The sequence below is a fragment of the Schistocerca piceifrons genome, chromosome X (assembly GCF_021461385.2).
Source record: "Schistocerca piceifrons isolate TAMUIC-IGC-003096 chromosome X, iqSchPice1.1, whole genome shotgun sequence".
Classification (NCBI taxonomy): domain Eukaryota; kingdom Metazoa; phylum Arthropoda; class Insecta; order Orthoptera; family Acrididae; genus Schistocerca; species Schistocerca piceifrons.
Genome location: NC_060149.1, coordinates 51,489,449 through 51,510,463, shown reverse-complemented (window position 1 = coordinate 51,510,463; position 21,015 = coordinate 51,489,449). Strand labels below are relative to the sequence as shown.

The following is a 21,015-nucleotide window of genomic DNA, read 5'->3' as shown; positions in this document are numbered from 1 at the left end:
ATGACCAGGTGTATTTTCTATTTGTTTCTGTTATTTCTCTTTGTTGGCTGTTGAAAAATGAGTGAGACCAAAGCAAGAATATTGACATCAAGCTAGTAACTGATAAAGTAGAAAAAAAGGAGAGTCTTATGGAACATTGTGTTGGAACTGTATAAAAATAAAATTCTGATACGGTGAGCTTGGAAAGAATTGGTTTCAATCTTATGTAAAGGAACTGAATCAAGATAAAAAGAAAAATATAGGTAAGAAAACTTTATTAAGAAGTACACTTTCAGTCATATCATACTATCTGCAAGTTCAAGTCTACCTTCATCAACAAAATAAGTGATAAATTTGGTCCATATGTTGATGAAATGGGTTGTCCATTGTGGGTAGCATTTATAGTTGTGAGATTTTCTTCTAAGATGTCTTCATATTTAAATCCATCCCTCATTAAAACATACTTGTGAAGTATTGTAAACACTTGTACAATGTTTCTGGCACAATTCCATGATGGCACAAAGTTAACCAATAGTTAAATACCTTTTTTCATAAGTCAGCTGCTTTCCACCCTAGGGTCTCATTAAATTTTCCATCAGCCCAAATGCTTCATCACCTAAAATCATATAAGGAAGTATAACAAGAGCAGGCATTGCCTGCAGGGGAAGCGACTGTTAAAACCAAGTTTTTGAAAACTGTCACAAGTCGCATTTCCTATTCTTAATTTACCTGTTTTGCTCCTTAAATGAAGAAGTGCATCAGCTGAATATGAACTGTAAAAGATACAAATTATGATAATAGAAAAAAAAAACATATGCTGACTTTACATAAAGTACATAGTCTACCTCCAGTGTGATGATTTAAATACAATCTGTAATGCTGTCAGTCAACTTAAAACATAAGTCACCATACTGGAAGTAGAATATGTGATTTATGTAACATAAATGTAAGTTTTCTGCATTATCTTAATTTGTATCTTTTACAGTGTATATTCTGATGATGCTCTTTTTCATTTGAAGAGTGAAACCAGTAAATAAAAAAATACAAAGTGTGACTTGTGGCTGTTTTTAAAAACTTACTGTAAAGAACTGCCATATTGTGGCTTTGTGTTAAAGGTCTCTGTGTTAGTGTATCCAAAGATTCTCCAGAGAGTTTTTCATATAGAATGGAACCTCCAAAAATTCCTGTCTTTTCTATAGGTGCAAATGTCTATGCAGATAAAGTGATAGACACACATGGCACCAACAGCTCAACAGAAGAGATATTTTTAAGTTAAGTATAAGAATGTTTTGGATTTTTTATTCTAAGACTTTTACTACTGAGAGCTCCACTGCAACGAGAAAACATTGAGTACAGCTCAAATCTTTGATATATTTCAATCAATTTTGTTTTTTTCATTTGGTGTTAGCTTCACAGTGTCTTTTAATTTCATTCGAGTAACTTTGGATTCATGATGAATTATCCCAGATACAGTCAATTTTCCAGTTTTATATGAATAGTGTAGTTCTTCCACCAAACACCCATTTACAAGATACCATATTTACTCGATTGTAAGACGAGGTTTTTTCCCCAAATCTGTCATTCGAAAAATACAGGGTCATCTTATATTCACAGATTAAGCTACTGCTGCTGAGGTTAACATTTTTATGTTGTTTAATATAGTATATAGGGATCATCTTACATTTACAGATGAAGCTTTGACTATTGAGGTCAGCACAGATTTATTTTGAAGAACTGGAAGGGCAGGGCTGGGTAAATGATACTAATATTTGAACAGGCTGAAGATTTCCCAATATGCCGAAGAACTCCATACAGTATTGACGCTGCTTGAACAACCACATGACATTTAACTCATGTGGCACTAGTGCAAGGGATACGCGAAAAACAATGAACTAGCTATTACAACAATCTTTTGCTCTGCTTAAAATGTGATAATTTTGTGAAACACAGCGGGGAAATAGCACTAAAAACTATCATCTTAATCTCTTGTCGTGTTTGAACAAGTTTGCAATAAAAGTTCTCATGCATGCATAGATACTGTGCACAAACATTAATTCTGCTTTTTAAGTAAAGGTAATATTCAAGAATGAAATGTTGTCCTTCATAAAACACTACTTGATTCTGAACCGAGATTAATATTTTATTTGGTTTTGAGAGACTGTAATCATTTGCTAAGTGGGCTGCAAATGAGAAATTCAGATGTTGTTCACTCATTAGAATAACGGGTAAAAACGTTACCAGCTTTTAATCAACTTAAGAACATAATGGTGGCATTCAGATCAAACAAGATGGAAAATTAATCCAGAATGAAATGTCAAACAAATAAATCATATTAAACTGACTAATTGTTGTCACGAGAATAAATTACAACATCAAGACCCATCAAGGAGTTGACAGCAGATGTCAGTAGATTGCAGGATGAGAGGAAGTGGGGATGATGATGTTGGGTTTGTGGGGCGCTCAACTGCGTGGTTATCAGCGCCCGTACAATGATCCAATCTGTGCTCAGTCCAATTTCGCCACTTTCCTGGATGATGATGAAATGATGAGGACAACACAAACACCCAGTCATCTCGAGGCAGGTGAAAATCCCTGACCCCGCCGGGAATCGAACCCGGGACCCCGTGCTCGGGAAGCGAGAACGCTACCGCAAGACCACGAGCGGCGGACAGGAGGATGAGAGGAAGTTTGAGAATTTGACTGAGTTGTGATTACTATCTTGTATTTACGTATTATTTGCTGCTGTTACAAATGACTTTCACCCTAGAAGATATTGCAGTCCATGATTCACAGTTGCTCAAGAACAGCACTACAGAAAGGTTCGAGGGAGAATAGTGATAGAGCTTGGCTGAGAACTAGCAGTGCGAGGAGAAGGGTAATAAGCAGACAGCGCACTACGTCATGTTGCCAACCGAGGGAATCTATATGGCGCACTTTGGCTTTTTAGGAAGATCTACTATGCTTAAACTAACTTTAAAACTAGACAAATTCTCAACAATAGTATTCATTTCTGCAGGTGACTATAAAAGTCTAGATAGCTTCCAGTGGTGTACTTACGCATTTCATGCTGGAATGTCATCGACGCTCACCGTGGTGTTTAAGAGGAACAAAAGGGGTTGTGTCAGCTGGTGGTTTTATACAGGTAATGAGAGAACAATAGGCAGACAATGTGTTTGGAAGCAAGTGATATATTGCAATATTCTCACGCTAGTATCGAAGCGAAATTCAATACGTATTCGGATAACAACAGCTGTGCTCTCAGGCCCCACAGCAACCACAACCTCAGAAATTGCAAAATATTCAGAAGAAACAGCCAAAGATTTGTTACAATGAAGATACAAATTTCATAGTTGTACTGTTAGGGTAGGCAACGGCCTTGCTGCAGTGGATGCACCGGTTCCCATCAGATCACTGAAGTTAAGCGCTGTCGGGCGTGGCCGGCACTTGGATGGGTGACCATCCGGGCCGCCATGCACTGTTGCCATTTTTTGGGGTGCACTCAGCCTCGTGATACCAATTGAGGAGCTACTCAACCGAATAATAGCGGCTCTGGTCAAAGAAAACCATCATAATGACCGGGAGAACGGTGTGCTGACCACACGACCCTCCTATCCGCATCCTCAGCTGAGGATGACACGGCAGTCGGATGGTCCCGATGGGCCACTTATGCCATAAGATGGAATGCCTTTACTGTTAGGGTGACAAAAATAGTGATACCACAGACGACATGGTTAGTAAGCCAAAAATGTAGAAAAGAAAATGGTCCGCAAATTAATGTAAACCATTTTTTTCCATTTATATTATTTCTCCTTGTATTAACAAAATGCAATCAATAAATGACAGAAATTTTGAATATGTATAATGCTAACATTTAGGCCGATACTTTATATCAATAAAACAATTTTTAAATCTGATTAGTCAGGATATGTTAAAAACAAATACTTCTCAAGAAGCCTATTGAAAATGGGGTGTCATATCATAAGGGTCATCTTATATATGGGTAAATGTGATACCTGAAACCAAAACAGACTGCAAGATAGTGAATGCACAATGGGGTGAGCATTCTACCAATCGCTCCATTCCTTGATTATGTAAATCTGCTCCTTGGTCATGGAGACGTTTGAGAACTGCAGTGTGAATGTCCCCATTGTTGAAAAACTTTCTGAAGTTTCTATGTACTACTGTCATAAGCACTGACTTTCTATTTTGGTTATGATAATGCATTCTGTATGCTATTTGCAGTAGCACCTTGGATTTGCATTTTTGTATTCATTATTAGATCAACTCCTGCATTATCCATATTCGATTTTATGTTCATAACCCTGTGCTCACTTGACCAGTAATCAGGTTTTTCCTCACACTGCCCCTCACTAAGTCCAACGACATGTAACTCAACCTATCTATTTCTCTTCTTAAATTATCGACCTTATCCACCCAATAAAGGGACCTAACATTCCAGGGCCCGATCTGAAGAATACCATGTTTCTTTTCCCCTGATGACAACATCCTCCTGAGCAGCCGATGCTTGAAGATGTGAATGAGGGACTATTTTACATCTGGGATATTTTACCCAAGAAGGTGCCATCAACACTAAACCATGTGAAAGAGCTGTATATTCCTGGGAAATATAATGGTTGTAGCTGCCTCTTGCTTTCAGCCATTCATGATAACAACATAGTACTGTCATACTGGCTAATGTTACCAAACCATATTAGTCGACCATCCAGAATGTTTTTCCTTAGAGTACTTGAGAGACTGTTGCCCCTCTTCAAGAGCTCTACAGATACCACTCCAATGTGGCTGCATTCACAGTACCGCTGTCTGTCATGTTTAGGCATACAAGGTCCATGATTAAAAAGTACCAATAATACTTTTGTGTGCATTGTAATGAAAGCCTACATAATGAACAACTGGATAACAATATGTATTTATCAAACATAATGCTCTTCAAGCAATGGTGATGAAAAGTGATTAACAGTGTCAATCATGTGATATTTGCTGAAGTGAAACCAATTTTCCAGACCTGTGTTAACTCAAAACTGTGTAAAAATAGCTTCTGTAAATTTACAAAACAATTTAGTTTGAATGAGCAAGTTAAGGATTTTGGCTGAAAGCTTAAATATTAAACATTCCACTATTAAATGCGCCTGTCTGCAGACCCATGGCTCCTCTACATCTTGGGGAGAAATGTATCCTAACACATATTACTGTTATTCTATCATGGTTTTTCCAAAGCAATCAGTTACTAATTACAAGTGCTGAATCTTAGGTTCTTAATTAAACTGCTGATGTTTTGTAATTCTGAACAGGGTACTCACTTCTTTTCATTAAATGATATTACATGATCTTGCATTAGAAAGCCACCTCACAGCATTAAATACTTTTTGAGGATTATTATTGTTGTGCTTGCATTATTATTTCTTGTCTTGTACCTTGCGCGCGCGCGTGTGTGTGTGTGTGTGTGTGTGTGTGTGTGTGTGTAATGACAGTGAACGATACACAACCTTTCCCTGTAATCAGGTCTGGTACTTCATTTAGTACAGTAGTAAACTCTTACCTCACACATGACGATTTCTGTATTATTTAGTTTGTACTGGTGACAAGTTCTGTTAATCTATTATGTCATCTAACACCACGGCAGCAATTCAAGTTGCCATATTCAAAATTAGGATATCAGCGAGTATGATGCTACAGTATGGGTGATGTTGGCAGTAGCAGTTTGTAATGAGAATAGTGGAAAGTAAGAAGTGTCGCCAGGCATGGATGACACAAAGACATACTGATAGTTCCATAACACATTATCTTAAAATTGTGTTGTTGAAATTGAAATTTTGACAGATTTTAAAATTTAGTATAAGAAAATGCAAAACAGAATACTGGACTACAAACATACAGATTTTAATGCAGATGATCAGGCAGTGATAGCTGAAGGCTTATAACAGCAAACCAACAAAAATAAAATACCAAATACGGTATTGAGCAAAAGGTTTTGAACGCTAGACATATTTTTTGATTTAACTAAGGCATTTGATCGTGTTAATCACAAAATATTGCTCCAGAAGTTGGACCATTCCAGAATATGGAGAGTAGCTCACAGTTGGTTCACCTCTTACTTTAGCAACGGACAACAAAAGGTCATTATTCACAGTGTTGAGAATAGCTGTGATGTGGAGTCTGAGTGGGGCACAGTCAAGTGGGGAGTGCCCCAGGGATCAGTGTTGGGGCCACTCCTGTTCCTTATTTATATAAATGATATGCCCTATAGTATTACGAGTAACTCAAAAATATTTCTGTTTGGTGATGACACTAGCTTGGTAGTAAGGGATGCTGAGTGCATCATTAGCTAGGTTTCAAATAGTGCAGTTCGAATGGTATCTGAAGTGAGTGATCGTTCGACACAAAAATTAGTCTACTTTGCTTATGTCACATGGTATTATATTTTGGGGTAACTCTGCCCATTCTGAAAGGATATTTTTGGTTCAGAAACGGTCGGTTTGGGCAATAAGTGGTATAAGTTCACGAACCTCTTGTCAATCCCTGTTAACGAGTCTGGGTATTTTGACATTAGCCTCTCAATATATATGTTCCTTACTGTCATTTCTTGTTAACAATATTAGCTTATTCCCAAGAATAAGCAGCTTTCACGATCATTTTATTTCACTCAGTTAATAAGCGGCAGAAATCAAACCTGCATTTGGATCGGATTTAGTTAACTCTTGTGCAGAATGGTGTGTAGTATACTGCTGCAGCCATTTTCAATAAGCCACCACTCAAATTCAAAAATCTTAGCAGTAATCCACGTGCTTTCAAATTGAAACTGAAGAGTTTCCTCGTGGGTCACTCCTTCTATTCTGTTGAGGAGATCCTTGAAAAATTAAGCTGATTCTTGTTCTATTGTTGATGGCGTTTACTTAAATTTATGGACTGACTTTTTTTGGGTTCATAAACATTTTCTTTTTATCTGTTATTACTTTTATGTTGTAATTTCATGTACTGACACGTTCCATGACCTTGGATATTTGCTCCTCAATTTGGTCCTATGGCACCTGACATGTAAATAAAATTTAAAAAAAATAGTCAATGACAGTACATCCACTTGCAATGATGACCCATCTGCATATAGCATATTCTCCAGATCTTCTCCAACTGCTGTTTAGCAGTTGCCCCAAAATGAAGAAAAATTTTGAAGAAGCAACAGCTGGTTTCACTAACACTTAGATAAAAAAGTGAAACTTCAAGTACACTGGACAGAAACACACAAAAATAATAAGCAGCAGCATATGGTAAATGGATGCTTTTATAGACCACCAGTGTCATGTGCAGTAATGGTGAAGCACTCAAGAGAGAACATGTAGTATTTTGTGAATAAGTTTCCTGATCATGCTATTGTAACAGAGGGTGAGTCCAACTTGCCTGGTATAGAATGGGAGAGTCAAGCGATCAAAACTGGTATCGGAGACAGATATTTGTGTGACATTATTCTGATATCAGGTCCAAAAGTTAACTCGAGCAGATAGTTAGAGAACCAACTGTGAAAGTAATGTCTTGACCTTCTAGCAACCAACAGACCTGAACTTTTTGAATCAGTCAACATACAGGAGGGTATCAGAGATCATAAGGCAGTTATAGCATCTATGATCACAAGTATTACAGGGAATGTTAAGAAGGGTAGGAAAATATTTTTGCTTAGTAAAAGTGACAGGATACAAATTACTGACTATCTGAGTAGTCAACATCAAATGCTGAGGATGAAGATGTAGAGAGAGAGAGAGAGGAAAAAAAAAAAAAAATGTTCAATATGCCATAGGCAAGCATGTCCTGAGCAAGGTATTAAGGGATGGGAAAGACCCACCATGGTTTAATAATGTTGTTAGAAAATGGCTTCATCCCAGAGTCATGAGAAGTCAAAAACTAACCCACAAACAAAACTTAAATGAAGATAAAATAAGCATAAGGAGAGGAATGAGGAAAGTGTTCAATGACTTTGAAAGTAAAATTCTTCCAATGGAGCTGACTCAAAACTCTAAGAGGTCTTTGTTTTAGTAAATGCAGTAAGCAAATCAAAATTATATATTCAGTCACTCAGGGACCCTACTAGAACTGAAACAGAGGATGATAAAGAGAAGTATGAAATACTGAATTCAGTGCAAAGGCTTCATCAGGAACAGATGAATCTACTCTATCTAGCAGAAATAATCTCCTGGCCTTCTTGATTGATTCATTTAGTAACCATTGTCACTATGATAACATCATGGACACTAATCCCTGTCTCTATACTGATGCTGTCAATAAGGTCAGGGCAGTTTGTAGCTACAAGGTCTAAAACATGTCTATTGTGAGTTGGCTGTCGACATAGATGCTCGAAACAGCTTTTGGAAAAGTTGTTTGAAAATATTTTGCAGGAATGTCTGTCTGTACCCCCTGTGGTGAATCCATAGACATCCTAGTCTACACTCAGTAGGTTAAAGTTGCCGCCAATAAATATGGCATGAAGTGGGTACTTCTGCACTACTGTCCATAGTAATTCAAAGAAAGACTCTAAAACTATCACTGTGGAATCAGATGGCTGGTAAAACATATAAAACATCCAACAATGAACTTGGTTTCACCTGCACCCATTACACGTGACCAAATAAGTTCACTATCACACTCAAATTTGACCCCAAGAGAGAGAATATTTTTGTCAAATGCAATGAACACTCTCATTCCTATGTCGTCTAATCTGTCATTTCAATATATGCTCCATAAATTGCTAAATATCTTGGAGCTTACTGCAAGGGCATGCTGAGAAGCCTCAGAATTACTTGTGTGGAAACTCTTAAAGCTTCTAAATAAAACAAATGTTATTAATATTATACATCTTTATTCTTCATGTCTACATATTTATTTCTCAACATAGTTACCCTGGCAATGAACACATTTCTCCCAATGAGAGACCAGTTTGATGACACCACCACTGTAAAATGTTTCGCTTTGTTGATGGAACCACAACCTCACCTCTGGTTGCATTGTTTCATCACTATGACGGCGTTCTTCAAGTTTTGCAAACAGATGAAAATTGGATGAGGTCAAGTCGGGACTGTATGGAGGACGACTGATGACAGTGAATCTCAGGTGTCCAATTGCTGCAGATGTCACAGTGCTCATGTGTGGTCTGGCATTATCATGATGAAGGGAGCTTGCTCCATGTGTGGACGAACTCTTTGAATTCGAAACTTGATTACAATGCACTGTTTCCCAGGCACTGATATAATTATGTCACACTACACCATGTTAAAGGATACGACTTGGAGTCCTTTATTCGCAGAGGCCTGCTAATACGTAGACATGAAGCATACAGATGTAGAATGTTAACAGCATTCATTTCTTTCAAAAACCTTAAAAGAGTTTTAAAATAAAACATTGGAGGTATTATTTTTCAGCATGCCCTCAAACTTCAGGTTACAACCAGCTCTTGGTTCCAAGAATAATTTGAGACTGGTAACTTTTCTGGAGGGCAGTAAATTGGGAAAGCTTGTTAATTGTACTTCAACAATTTACTGATAAAATTTTGACAGTCAAAATGTCTTTACTCAACCTCAGTCTGATGTCTCTTTCTGCATATCAACTGGTGAGTATTTATCAGAGCACATCAAACTACTGGCTAGCCTAAGAAACCATCATGTGCACTCCACAAGTATCCTGCTACCCAAGTAGCTGCTTCCCTTGTGCAGAGCACCCCTGACCTAAGAACAGTAGTCCTACAATTCGCCACCCTATAATGCAGATCTAGAAATCTGCAGGGAAGACTGTCACAGAGTTGACAAAGGTTTTGGTTGAGACCCCCCACTGAGCTCCAAACCAAAGCACCCCGTCACCTCTGGGAATAAGCTGCAAATTGCAACCTCTGCTTACACCATCACATGTGAGGTCAGCAGCCTTCACCACCTCCAGCAGCTGCCTTTATGAACTGAAAATTGCCTCAGAACCCAAGCAACAGGCGTCATTACTGACAATTTAAGTCACAACTTGCAGATGAGTGCCCTTTCATGCTCGATAGCCAAAGGCAAGAGTCTGCCCCACATTTTAGATGAGGCCTCCCTGGCAGACATACCAAGTGCACATTGGCTTTCTTACTGGTCCTGCAGGCTATTTCTCCCAAGGGGAAAACTCCCGATAAGCTGTCCTTGTGTGCCTGCTTGGAACCTGCTGACAGAATGGCCACCTGTCCACTCAGAGTGAATAAGCAAGGCCTCACAGCCAGTCTACACATTGGCTCTCCACCTCAAGTGACGCAAATGTGTTACCACTCACAAATCATCCTGCTGTGAGGACAGATCCACTGCATAGGGTAAACTAGGGCCTGTGGGAGAATCAAGTGACACCTGAGGTGTCCAATGCAGTGCACCACATTTTCTGCCACTACTACACTCCGAGGCAGCAGTCTTAATAGAACTGACCGTAGCCAAAAGAATATCCAGCTGTTTTGGAACTGTGACCAGCTCCACCTGCACCTGTACAAATCACGAACACGTCCTAACCATTCTACAAGGGTTGACTGAAAAGTAATGCCTCCACCTTCATAACTCTTCAACAGTTGGCAGCATTGGTATGCGGCAGGTACTGGCATGTTCCTTAGCCTCTTCTCTACAGCTCCTGTTGGCGGGAAGCCTTAGCATTGAATGGTTGTGTTGTTACAGTGTGAAGTATGGAACCCTGTGCAGATGGTCGGTCAATGCGATTTAAGCAACATGCAGTCATTGAATTCTTGACAGGAGGAGGTGTCACCCCAAAGGAGATTCATCACAGAACGAAAGCAGTTTATGATGATTGTGTTGATGTGAGTACTGTGCGTCAGTGGGTGAATAAGTTTAAAGATGCTGAGGCAGAAACATCTGACCTGCGCGACAAACAAAGAGTTGGAAGTCCTGTAACAGCAACCAATGAGTTTCACAAGCAAAATGTTGACAGATCGATTCAGAACAATCGTCTTATCAGTCAGAGAGAAACTGCAAGCACAATCGGCATTTCACAAGAACGTGTGGGTCACACTATTGCTTTGCTTGGCTATTGGAAGACCTGTGCACGGTTGGTACCCCAGATGCTGACTCTTGAAATGAAAGCATACAGACTTGAAATCTGCCAGGAAATCCTCTCACGTTACGAGAATGAAGGTAACGCCTTTCTCCATTAAACTGTGACAGGAGACGAAACGTGGGTACGGGTACACCATTACAACCCGGAGACGAAACATCAGTGTATGGAATATCAACACAAAGACTCGCCCCAGAAAAAGAAATTCAAGATGCACACCTCAGCTGAAAAAATCATGGCCACAGTGTTCTGGGACACACGGTGTTATCCATGTTGATTTCCTTGATCGTGGAACAACAATAAATTCAGAGTGTTACATTACAATGCTGCGAACTCTGAAACGATGGCTAACAAGGGTCTGAAATGAAAAGGAAAATGTTTTCCTGCAACATTACAATTTCAAACCACACACTTCACATGCCACCACAGCAGAACTTCAGAGATTGAATCTCACCACCATACAGCATCCTCCATACAGTCCAGATTTAGCACCGTATGACTTCCATCTGTTCCCCATAATGAAAGACAATCTGCAGGGACATCATTATGCTTCTGATGAAGACGTTGAGAGAACTGTGAGACTGTGGTTGCGGAAATAGTGTGTTGACTTCTTCCTTGATGGCTTCAGAAAATTTGTTCATTGTTGGCAGAAATGTATCCAATTGGCTGGTGATTATGTGGAAAAGTGAATATTGGTAATTAAAGATCACATTCTAAGGATTATTTCTGCGTTTGATATTTTAAAATATTCCCATGCAAACCCAATTAACAAAGGTGGAGGCATTATTTTTCATTCAACCCTCAGAGGATTACTAACTTAAGTACTGACCATAAAAGCGTAGACAGAAACCTAGATATGCGAACCGCTACCCTTCTGATGTGCCACTAATGGAGGCTGATGCCTTATGAGCTGTGCAGCTAGCTGTTCAGGGGAAATGACAGTCATGCACAGATTGCCTGATGCAGATGTGTAATAGGCAACAGTTGGGGCTGAAACGAATGGTCCCTGGCACTTTAAAACAAATCAAAGATGACTAGTGCTCTACAGACTGCCTGAATTTACACTTACAGTTACAAAATGCAAGCGTAAACCTCTTATATAGACAACTACACACAAAATTTCAGAAATCTGGTACTAATAAAACGCAGAAAAGCTAAATATGGACCTTGTCGCTATGCAGGTATGTACCGGGCAACAATTGGAGCCTAATTGATTACCGAATAACAGACGACATTTGGGACTGGATTCAAGACTTCTTTGCAGAGAGAACTCTACAAATCACTCGTAATGGAACAAAACTGGCATATGTAACGGTAATTTCAGGAGTACCCGAAAAAAGTGTAACAGGACTGTTATTTTTTGCAATAATTATATAAGTAGTAGTCAAATGAAAATGAGACAGATGGGGAAAAAAGTAAGTAAACTGTTTATTATTTCAAATGTAATCACCATAACCATTAATCCAGTTATCCCACTGTGACACAAGATGGTCATTACCTTGATAGAAAAATGTTTGCACTTGCACGATTGTATCCACACATGCACCTCTTCATTTGAAGCAAATCGATGGCCATGAATGTCTTTCTTTAGGGCTAAAAGAATATTGTACTTGCATGGAGAGAGATTGGGACTGTATGCAGGATATGAGAGTGGTTGCCAGCAAAACTTCTGAGGAGTACTTGGAACATCCTTGGCAAAATGTGAGCAGGTCATATTGCATCAGTATGTAACTCATCTTCAAACGTGGTGAACACAGTAGTATCAATGGACACAAACTGTATCTCTACAATGACTGCCTCCCCTAACAAACTGTTTATTGACTTGCATGCATTTAATAAACCAGTAAAAGTGTAAGTGGACAAAGGAGCTGCAGTGACTTTAGTAAACGCACAAACGTACGTGAACTTGGGCTCCTCTTCGCTCACACAGGTTTTACGGAAGTAATAAACAGCAGATTCCGATCTAGGTCAGTTTTCCAAGCCTGTCTCTTAAAAATCTGTTGCTCACTCTCTCACCTTCCTTGCTGGAGATCATTCCCACAGTGCAGACGTGTTCAGGTTAGATGTGTTTAACAGTCTTGATTTCTCCATTGCTGATGACAAAAATTTTGTCAGACCAAGTTCCATATCAGAAACTGGAGTTCCTCTGCACTGAGTTTTTGTCTCTGTTTTCCCTTGTGCTTGGTTGTGCTATCTGTTTTCAGGCCGACATTACCAATTAAAGTCTGCCCCTCTCTTTTTCGGGTACGGCAGGTGCTATTTCCTCCAATGAATGGGCTACGCCATTGGTCATCATTAAGAAGTTGACGGGTAAGCTTTGTATCTGTGGAGACTCCAGTGTCACAATTCATGCACATTCCATGATAGATACATACTCTTTGCCCTGTCCTGACAAGTTGCTTGCAAAATTAACAGGGGGCCACTACTTTTCCAAGTAGGTGCCTTCTTCTTGTCAATACAGCTATCATACTATACCAATATCAATGCTTCCCTTCTGGTATTGCTAGCATGCTTCAAATTTTTCAGCATTTCTTAGCACAGCTGACAGCATCTGTGGCTGGCTGCATCAATTATCCTTGACGATACTGTGGTTTCGGGTTCTCCCACCAAAGACTATCTTAGAAATCTTTCTGTTTTGCAGTCTGTGGGTGTCGAGTGCAATCTTAGCAAATCTAGATTCTCGCCACTTACACTTACTGTGTTCAGCACAGGTGGCCCAGCAAGTCTCTTTGTCCCCTAGCTGATGCAGCAGCATCCACTGGAGTGTCTACATGTCAATTTTGCTGGGCCATTCCTAAATCCGGATTGGCTCACTGTAGTGGATGCCTATTCCAAGTTTCCGTATGCGGCATATGCGGCCATGTCCATGGCGGCCACTATTTTGGGCCTGTTCGAGAGCTTTGCAATTGAGGGATTTCCATGTACCATAGTTACCAATAATGGCTCCTAGTTTGTTTCTCAGGAATTTGCATCGTTTTGTCTGGCTAGTGGTGTTCACCATCTTACAGCTCCCCCAATTTCATCCTCAATCTAAAGGTGAGTCTGAATGCAAGATTTAAAACTCAGATGTGGACATATGCTTCTGGCACATCCCCTAAAGCTGCTCTAGACCATTTTTTTGGGTTCATACCATTTCAGTTCAGTGGGGGGACAAGAGCCAGGTGGAGCTGCTTTGTGGACGCCGAACACAGACCATCCTTCACCTGATGCATCTGACACCATGTCCACTGCCATCACCAGCTCGGCGAAGGTTCTGGCCGGGTTCACCTCTCTGGTTTGTGGTTTTGGCTGCTGGTGTAACTGGGTTCCTACAGTCACCGAGCATCACCGGGGCCAGTGTCTGTGTGTCATCCACACTCATGACAGGCAGGTGTACTGTCACTTTGACCAGCTGCGACCATGCACAGCGGGGTCTGTTCTGGATGGTCTACCGCCTCCCCACCATTGCCACTACCGATGCCTGTTCATGTGACGCAAACGGTCAGCTTTGCACCGTGGGTCGCTGCGTGCCAGACTGCTGCCTCCGCCCCGCCGCCCTCTCCCCCTTCTTGACTGCTGTTGCTGCTGCAGCCCCACTGCACCTAACACCGCAGCCACCGTCGCTCTGTTGCTGGGTTCCATGAGGCCATCATCTCCAATGTCCCAGCTGATGCCCCCGGTGCCAACTGCTGAGCTTTATGAGGACTTCAGTATGGAGATGCTATCCCTGTTCTGCCCTACGGCCTACCAACCTGCCCCTCATCACTTCTGTCCCTACTTGTCAGTGACTGCCCACTATATGCTGCAGCCACTGTTGTCTTCGGCGATGAAATGGTCGTCAGTGCAATCATTGGTGTTTTCCGTGACTCATAATCTCAGTCTCTCTCTCTCTCTCTCTCTCTTTTTTTTAACAATATCTGTGCTTTTTTTCTGTACCAATGCTTTTCTTTGTGCCTAGCATTTTCATGTTTGTATGTGGTTTTCCCACCCCCTAGAAGAGAGGAGTGCTGTACCTTCACTCATGATGCATGTGATTTCAGAGGTTGCGTGTCCATACAGTGCACAGGACTGCTTATAGAGGCCACATGATCTGGGTCAGCCCCCTGGCATGCTCTGGTGGGCCGCCAAAGAAACAGTATTATTTAAACAATCACAAATGTGGGCTCAGCCTATTCTGTAGCCTGTATTACTGTTGTCTATACTTCGTTCATCATAAGAATAAATCTGATGCAAAAAAAACACAAACACAATGATTGATCAGCAACTGTAGCTCTCGTACATTGGTGCTGTTTCGCTCTTGGAAGTAGGTCTAGCTTATGAATTCGATATCTTATTACTAGGTCACTGTAAATGAGGCTTTAAGACATTCTGATGTATTAAGAGCCAACATTTTTTGTAATCATAGTTTAGCTGCGTAATTCTTATTTAAAAAATCATGTACAGTCACAGTCTCCGTATACGCTACTTGTGCTTTGATTGGGATGACACTGCTTCCTGCTTTGTAGTGAAACACATACGCGGAATGGCGAGAAACAAGTTTTTATTTATGTTTTTCATAAGATTACAGAGAAAAATCAGCTTTGATGTTTTACGAGAAACATCATGTAACAAAAATAAGGGAGAGTATTGTAATAATATGTGTTGCGAAATCGATAGCATCGTAGATTGGTAATCGTGTGCTTGCAGGCAACAGTTCACAACTCGTTTTGGCCTACAATTTTTTTGTTTTTATTTGATTTGAAGATTTAAATCATTTAAATAGGAAATTCATCAAATGTATGGAAATTAACTCACACTTAACCACCATTTTTCAAGAACACTGTATGTCTTCTAGTTATAATTACATATCGCACACCATTTTTCAAGAACACTGTATGTCTTCTAGTTATAATTACATATCACACACAAAATTCTGGTTTTCATTGCACATACACTTTCTTAGTATTGATATTTTATATATGATTGTTAAAGGTTTGTTGAAATTAAGAAAACATTACACAATTAAATTTCTTGGAGAAAAACAAATACTCTTTGTCTCAATATGCCCATCGCTTTGCAGGACAGATGTGGTCTCACACGAGCCACAGTGTTAAGCATCATAGAAACATGGAAAACAAACAATTTTCATGATGTCGAGTACACTGTACAAATGCTGCATTTTTACAGTTGTTACCTTAGCACTGCAATATGAACCCAACGGAAATGATCTGAAGCCAAGTTAAGGGTTTTGTTGTGAGAAATAACTAGACTTTTAAGTTGACAAATGTACTGGAACTAATGCACGAAGCTCCCTGTCACATCATTGCCAAACGATGGGGAAATGCAGAGCAGCATGTCATAAAAGACAAGGAGGAAATGTGGATTTTTTGGTGGCTCGGGATTCTGTTGCTGAGCGTCTCTTTATCAATGTAGCAGTACTGAAATGTTTTCCTTGGAGTCTGATATGGAAGGAGTTCAGAGATTACCAGATGACTGACTGTCATATCTTCAGTGGCTTCAATTTTAACTACATGGTGAAATCCCAGTAGTGTGCTTCTATGCCACATATAGCTCAGCAGAAAAATTACCCTTGTGAAAGTCAGGAATTTTCATCACTCTTGTTTTTAATTACTATAATATGTTAGTTAAGATCTAGAGTATGTTATGTTTTCCATCCTGTCACCTAAGAGGCATATCACCTGAGTTTTACCATATAGTATTTCCTTCTGTTTAAAAATTAAATGACATTCAAAGCTATATTGATCTCAGCTCATCTCTTTTTATGTCTTCACTGCAATTATTCCCATTACTGCAGGTCAGTTGGATCACTTGCCTGACTGGCCAGTGCTGACCAAGTCAAATGCGCTGGCCTCAAATTATCGCCAAGTCGATGTATGCATACAGCATAAGACATATTCTTACTACCATACTTGACTGTACTCAAGACAGCTTGGCTTCCACTCCACATGAAACAAAATCCAATGAAGTTCCAGCAAATGTGAAAGAATACATAGTGTAATGTTTACACGAGATTTATTCTTGTGATGAACAGAGTCAATGAGTTTAGTGCTATGCACAACCTGTACTTCATTGTGTCTTACGTTTTCCTCATACCATAAATTGTGTTTCTTCTTGCTGTAGCAAATATATTCTTTGATAGCTAGCTACACATTTTCAAAATTCACCCTATGATTCTCAAATTGGTATTTGACATTCTCTGTGAGATTCCAGTTTAGTTCAGCTGCAAACAACTCAGAAAGACAAGATCAGATATTTGACAAATGTTTCTTACAAGAGTAATTTTAGAAATAAGCACGAAGAAGCTGCCAATAATACATAATAGAAAGTGCAGTATTAGTTATTCCATAAGTAATATGTTTTCTGGTGTCAAGCAGAGTTCACAATTTCACTGTCTCGCTAGAATCCAGATAGTGAACACACAGGAGGCCACAGATTGTGGCACCTGAGGTATACAAGTAGGTCAGTAGTTGAAAAATTCTGAGCAAAAATGATATCACCAATTCTGATAGAAATCCAAAAACATACCATTAAACAGAAACTATATACAGTAATTCACATTTACGTCTGAACTAAGAATTAGCAGTTCGATGAGAAAAATGTGCATACAAATAATGTGACCTCTTAAATGAAATGTTGTACCTGTTACTGGAGAAGGAAATCTCAATACTGGTACCAGGGTTGCTTACGGACCCAGCGAAGCCTGATACCAGCATCTGTTCGTATCTTTATGGAAGCTGATTCAGCAGCACGTACAGTTTCCTTCACAGATTGCATAAGGTTTTGGGCATTTCCGACAAGCATATCTGTCGCTTCCTGATCCTCTTCAGTTCCTATGAAATGTGAATCAGTTTGTAAGTCCAACTTAATGTCATACATCTGGACTACTTTACGAATGTTTATCAGTCAAAATGCAGAAACAATTGGATGTAATTAATTTTCCATTGCCTAACTTGTGTGTAACTGCAAAGAATGGAAGTTCTGAATAAAATTGTTTGAAAATATGGTACAAAAGTTATGTAAAACTACCGTGATGCAAATACATTAAATATAATGGCATAATTACACAGGGCAAACACTGTTCAACATACAGGTGTATGCTGAAATGAAAGAATCAAAGTAGATGTAAGAAGAAAGCATTAAAATAAGTAAGACATTTCAAATCTGACAAGCTATTTCACAAACCTATGCCCCAAAATTGTCTTTTGTAATTATAGGACATTAAATGGATTTTGGCAAAAACAAACTACAGGTAACAGGCTTCTGGTGAGGTATCTCACAAATAATTTCCTGTGTACATTTGTTTCTCATACATATTACAGACAAAAGTAAAAGTACAAAATAAAAACCCCATTGTAATGCAAATCATGCAAGAAATACAATTTGAAAAGAAAATGCTAATAACGTCTGTAATGATCCCTGACATGCATTAAATTTCTATTACTTCCACAAATACACATTATAACAACACAGAAGTAAATACTTCCTTAACTGGAATATTAGGGCACTCGCTTTACAGATATTTATTGTAGAGATCAAACATGTCTCCCTCCCATCAAAAATAGTAGAGTACACCACAAGTAACTACTATATCTGCAGTCCATACATTTTCATTTCTCCAACATGCAAAAATGCCAGCAAATAACCAAAAGATATGCATTAAAATTACTAAAAATGCTCAAAACACATGCTTTTAAATAAAAATAGGGTTACCCCCTCGAATCTCTCCCATGTCCATCCGTGGAATAGTTTCTGTTAGGGCAAAAGCAAACAGCATTATTAAGCAAATATACATACTTAGCCTCACTGAAAATAGAAAAAAAAGCAAAATTAATTAAAAAAAAAAAAAAAAGAGAGAAACTGGTGAGATATAGTTAGCACTACTGGGCAATATGGATTTGTAAGATTAATTGTGAAAATTTAATGAACACTGAATGGACGATGTGATTATATCATTACACCTCAGCCTATGTCACTGTCTATGAACTGACAATGAGTAGTGGTGAAGCAAGTAAGCAAAGGTACAGGAACAATTGTGGAGCCTTTCTGGTATCCAAGGTTGTAGTCATTACACAATCGCCACACAGAAATGTAACATACAACAGAACTTTGTCACACCTAGCTTTTAAATACTGTGAAGCTGTGTATGTTATGGGTCATGTATGTATTAGAAAATATGATGTGTTCTGTTTCTTCTGATTTGACATTCAGTTTCTTTAGTAACAGAAAGTTTATGTATTACTGATTACAAATACATAGAAAACAAAGTGGCATACACTCTCCAGGACTGTACACGTGAAACACGACTTGTAATACTGTAGCTGTTATACCAAAGGTTCACCACATATACACATTCTGTGTCACTAAATTTACTTGTTGCAAGTACTGGAACTGTTTGCTAGGTATTATCTTTAGAATGCCAGATAATGACAGTTCATAATTTTATATATGTTTTCAGAGACTTCTAGACATCAGAAATATTAATAATTGTATTATTCTTGATAGGAAATGTTGGTTTTATACTACATAAAAAGACTTTTGATAGATATTTATGTATTCTGATAATTTTGTACATACTGAGTAATGTACCCTATTTTGTGTCATAATTTTGTTTGCTATTTTTCAATCTGCTAAATACTTTTTTAAAAATAATTATGTTTCTGCTCCCTGATTTGTTAAAAGACAGTGACTTCTATCTGCACATCCTCATTTGTTTGGGGTTAATGAACCATACAATCAACAAATAACAATAGTTGAGACTAGTGAAATAAAAATTCTTCAGATTACAAAAAAATGGAACACCAAAATGATAAGCTAGTGGCAAAACAGAACACTGACAGAAATATGCAAATTGCTGGTAACAGGAACAGAAGAGCAAGATAGATAGATGTTTGCACTAGATAACCAATCCCTTTCATTTACAGCTATTTAACATCACATTTAGGTTGTCTAAATTTACAGTACCCCATGGCTGAAACAGCTCTAAATTACATCACCCACTGGGTCATCTGTTTCTACTAATATCACCTGTATCATCTCATACAGCACCAATATCTACGGTCGTGAAAACTTATACCATGATACATACTCTTGCCATCCCCAAATCACTGTTGACCCATCAAGGCACAGTTAATATTAACTTTTCAGATACTTACTCCACAACTTTTCATACACACATCTCATCTCACCAACTTAGTCTAGCCTGTGCCCATACTCTCAAAAGTGCATATCATGCACCAGTCTCTTCTACTTCTTTTGGGATCTCTTCTTACCTTCACACATATTCCATCTACCCACTTCTAACTCAATCATCCCTCTTTTCTCTTACCTTCATATCTTGCTGTGCCTGACCATTATTTGAAACTGCTGCTGGTTGTATTGCCACTTACACACATTTGTTCTGACCCTCCACCAAGTCTTTGTTTATTATTAACTCCTCTATCTTACTTCATGCCCTTCAGTTTCCCCAGCCACTAAACACACTACATGTCTCTACTAACAAACTAAGAACTATGCTGTTTTCTCTGATTCTGTCCATTTCCTATTTTACGTAATATTTTGCTGTCTCCTCCTCCTCCTTGTTCTCCTTTTTTAATTACCCATAACAGGTCTGTCTTTTTCGTAAAATTTTATTCCATTACTAGTTCTGTTTATTTTCTATCACATGTAAGTATGCGTGATAGGACTTGGTTACAACATGATATTCAAATATCATATTCAAAGTGAGCTGATAGATTTCCTCAATAGGGGTATCCATTACCGAATTTTGTTTCTTTGAAAATACAAGGAGCGGCTAAATGTTCCAAATAAATATTCATTTTAGTAGGATAATATTGCAGGGAATAGGTGTTTGAGGGCAGTGAAGGAATGTCTGAATTTACGGAAAGAAAATTTTAATAACTGTAATATACTATTCTGCCAGTTGTAACTTCAGAAACTTTTTGGGAAAACTTGAAAATGTGTTAAGAATCTGATTTAGAGAAAAAT

General features: G+C 38.8%; 1 protein-coding gene and 1 pseudogene across 1 annotated transcript in view; one reads left to right on the top strand and one right to left on the bottom strand.

Annotated features, from left to right (window-relative positions):
- The window catches only part of LOC124721847 (vinculin), a 302,703-nt gene that overhangs the window by 8,530 nt on the left and 273,158 nt on the right, over window positions 1–21,015 (bottom strand). The window contains exons 22-23 of the mRNA XM_047246978.1: window positions 18,742–18,780; window positions 17,671–17,861 (exon numbers count right to left, since the gene is read on the bottom strand). Of these exons, the coding sequence (XP_047102934.1) occupies window positions 17,692–17,861; window positions 18,742–18,780 (209 nt within the window). The 3' untranslated portion in view covers window positions 17,671–17,691. The remainder of the gene's footprint in view (window positions 1–17,670; window positions 17,862–18,741; window positions 18,781–21,015) is intronic.
- Window positions 3,346–3,463, top strand: LOC124723610 (annotated as a pseudogene).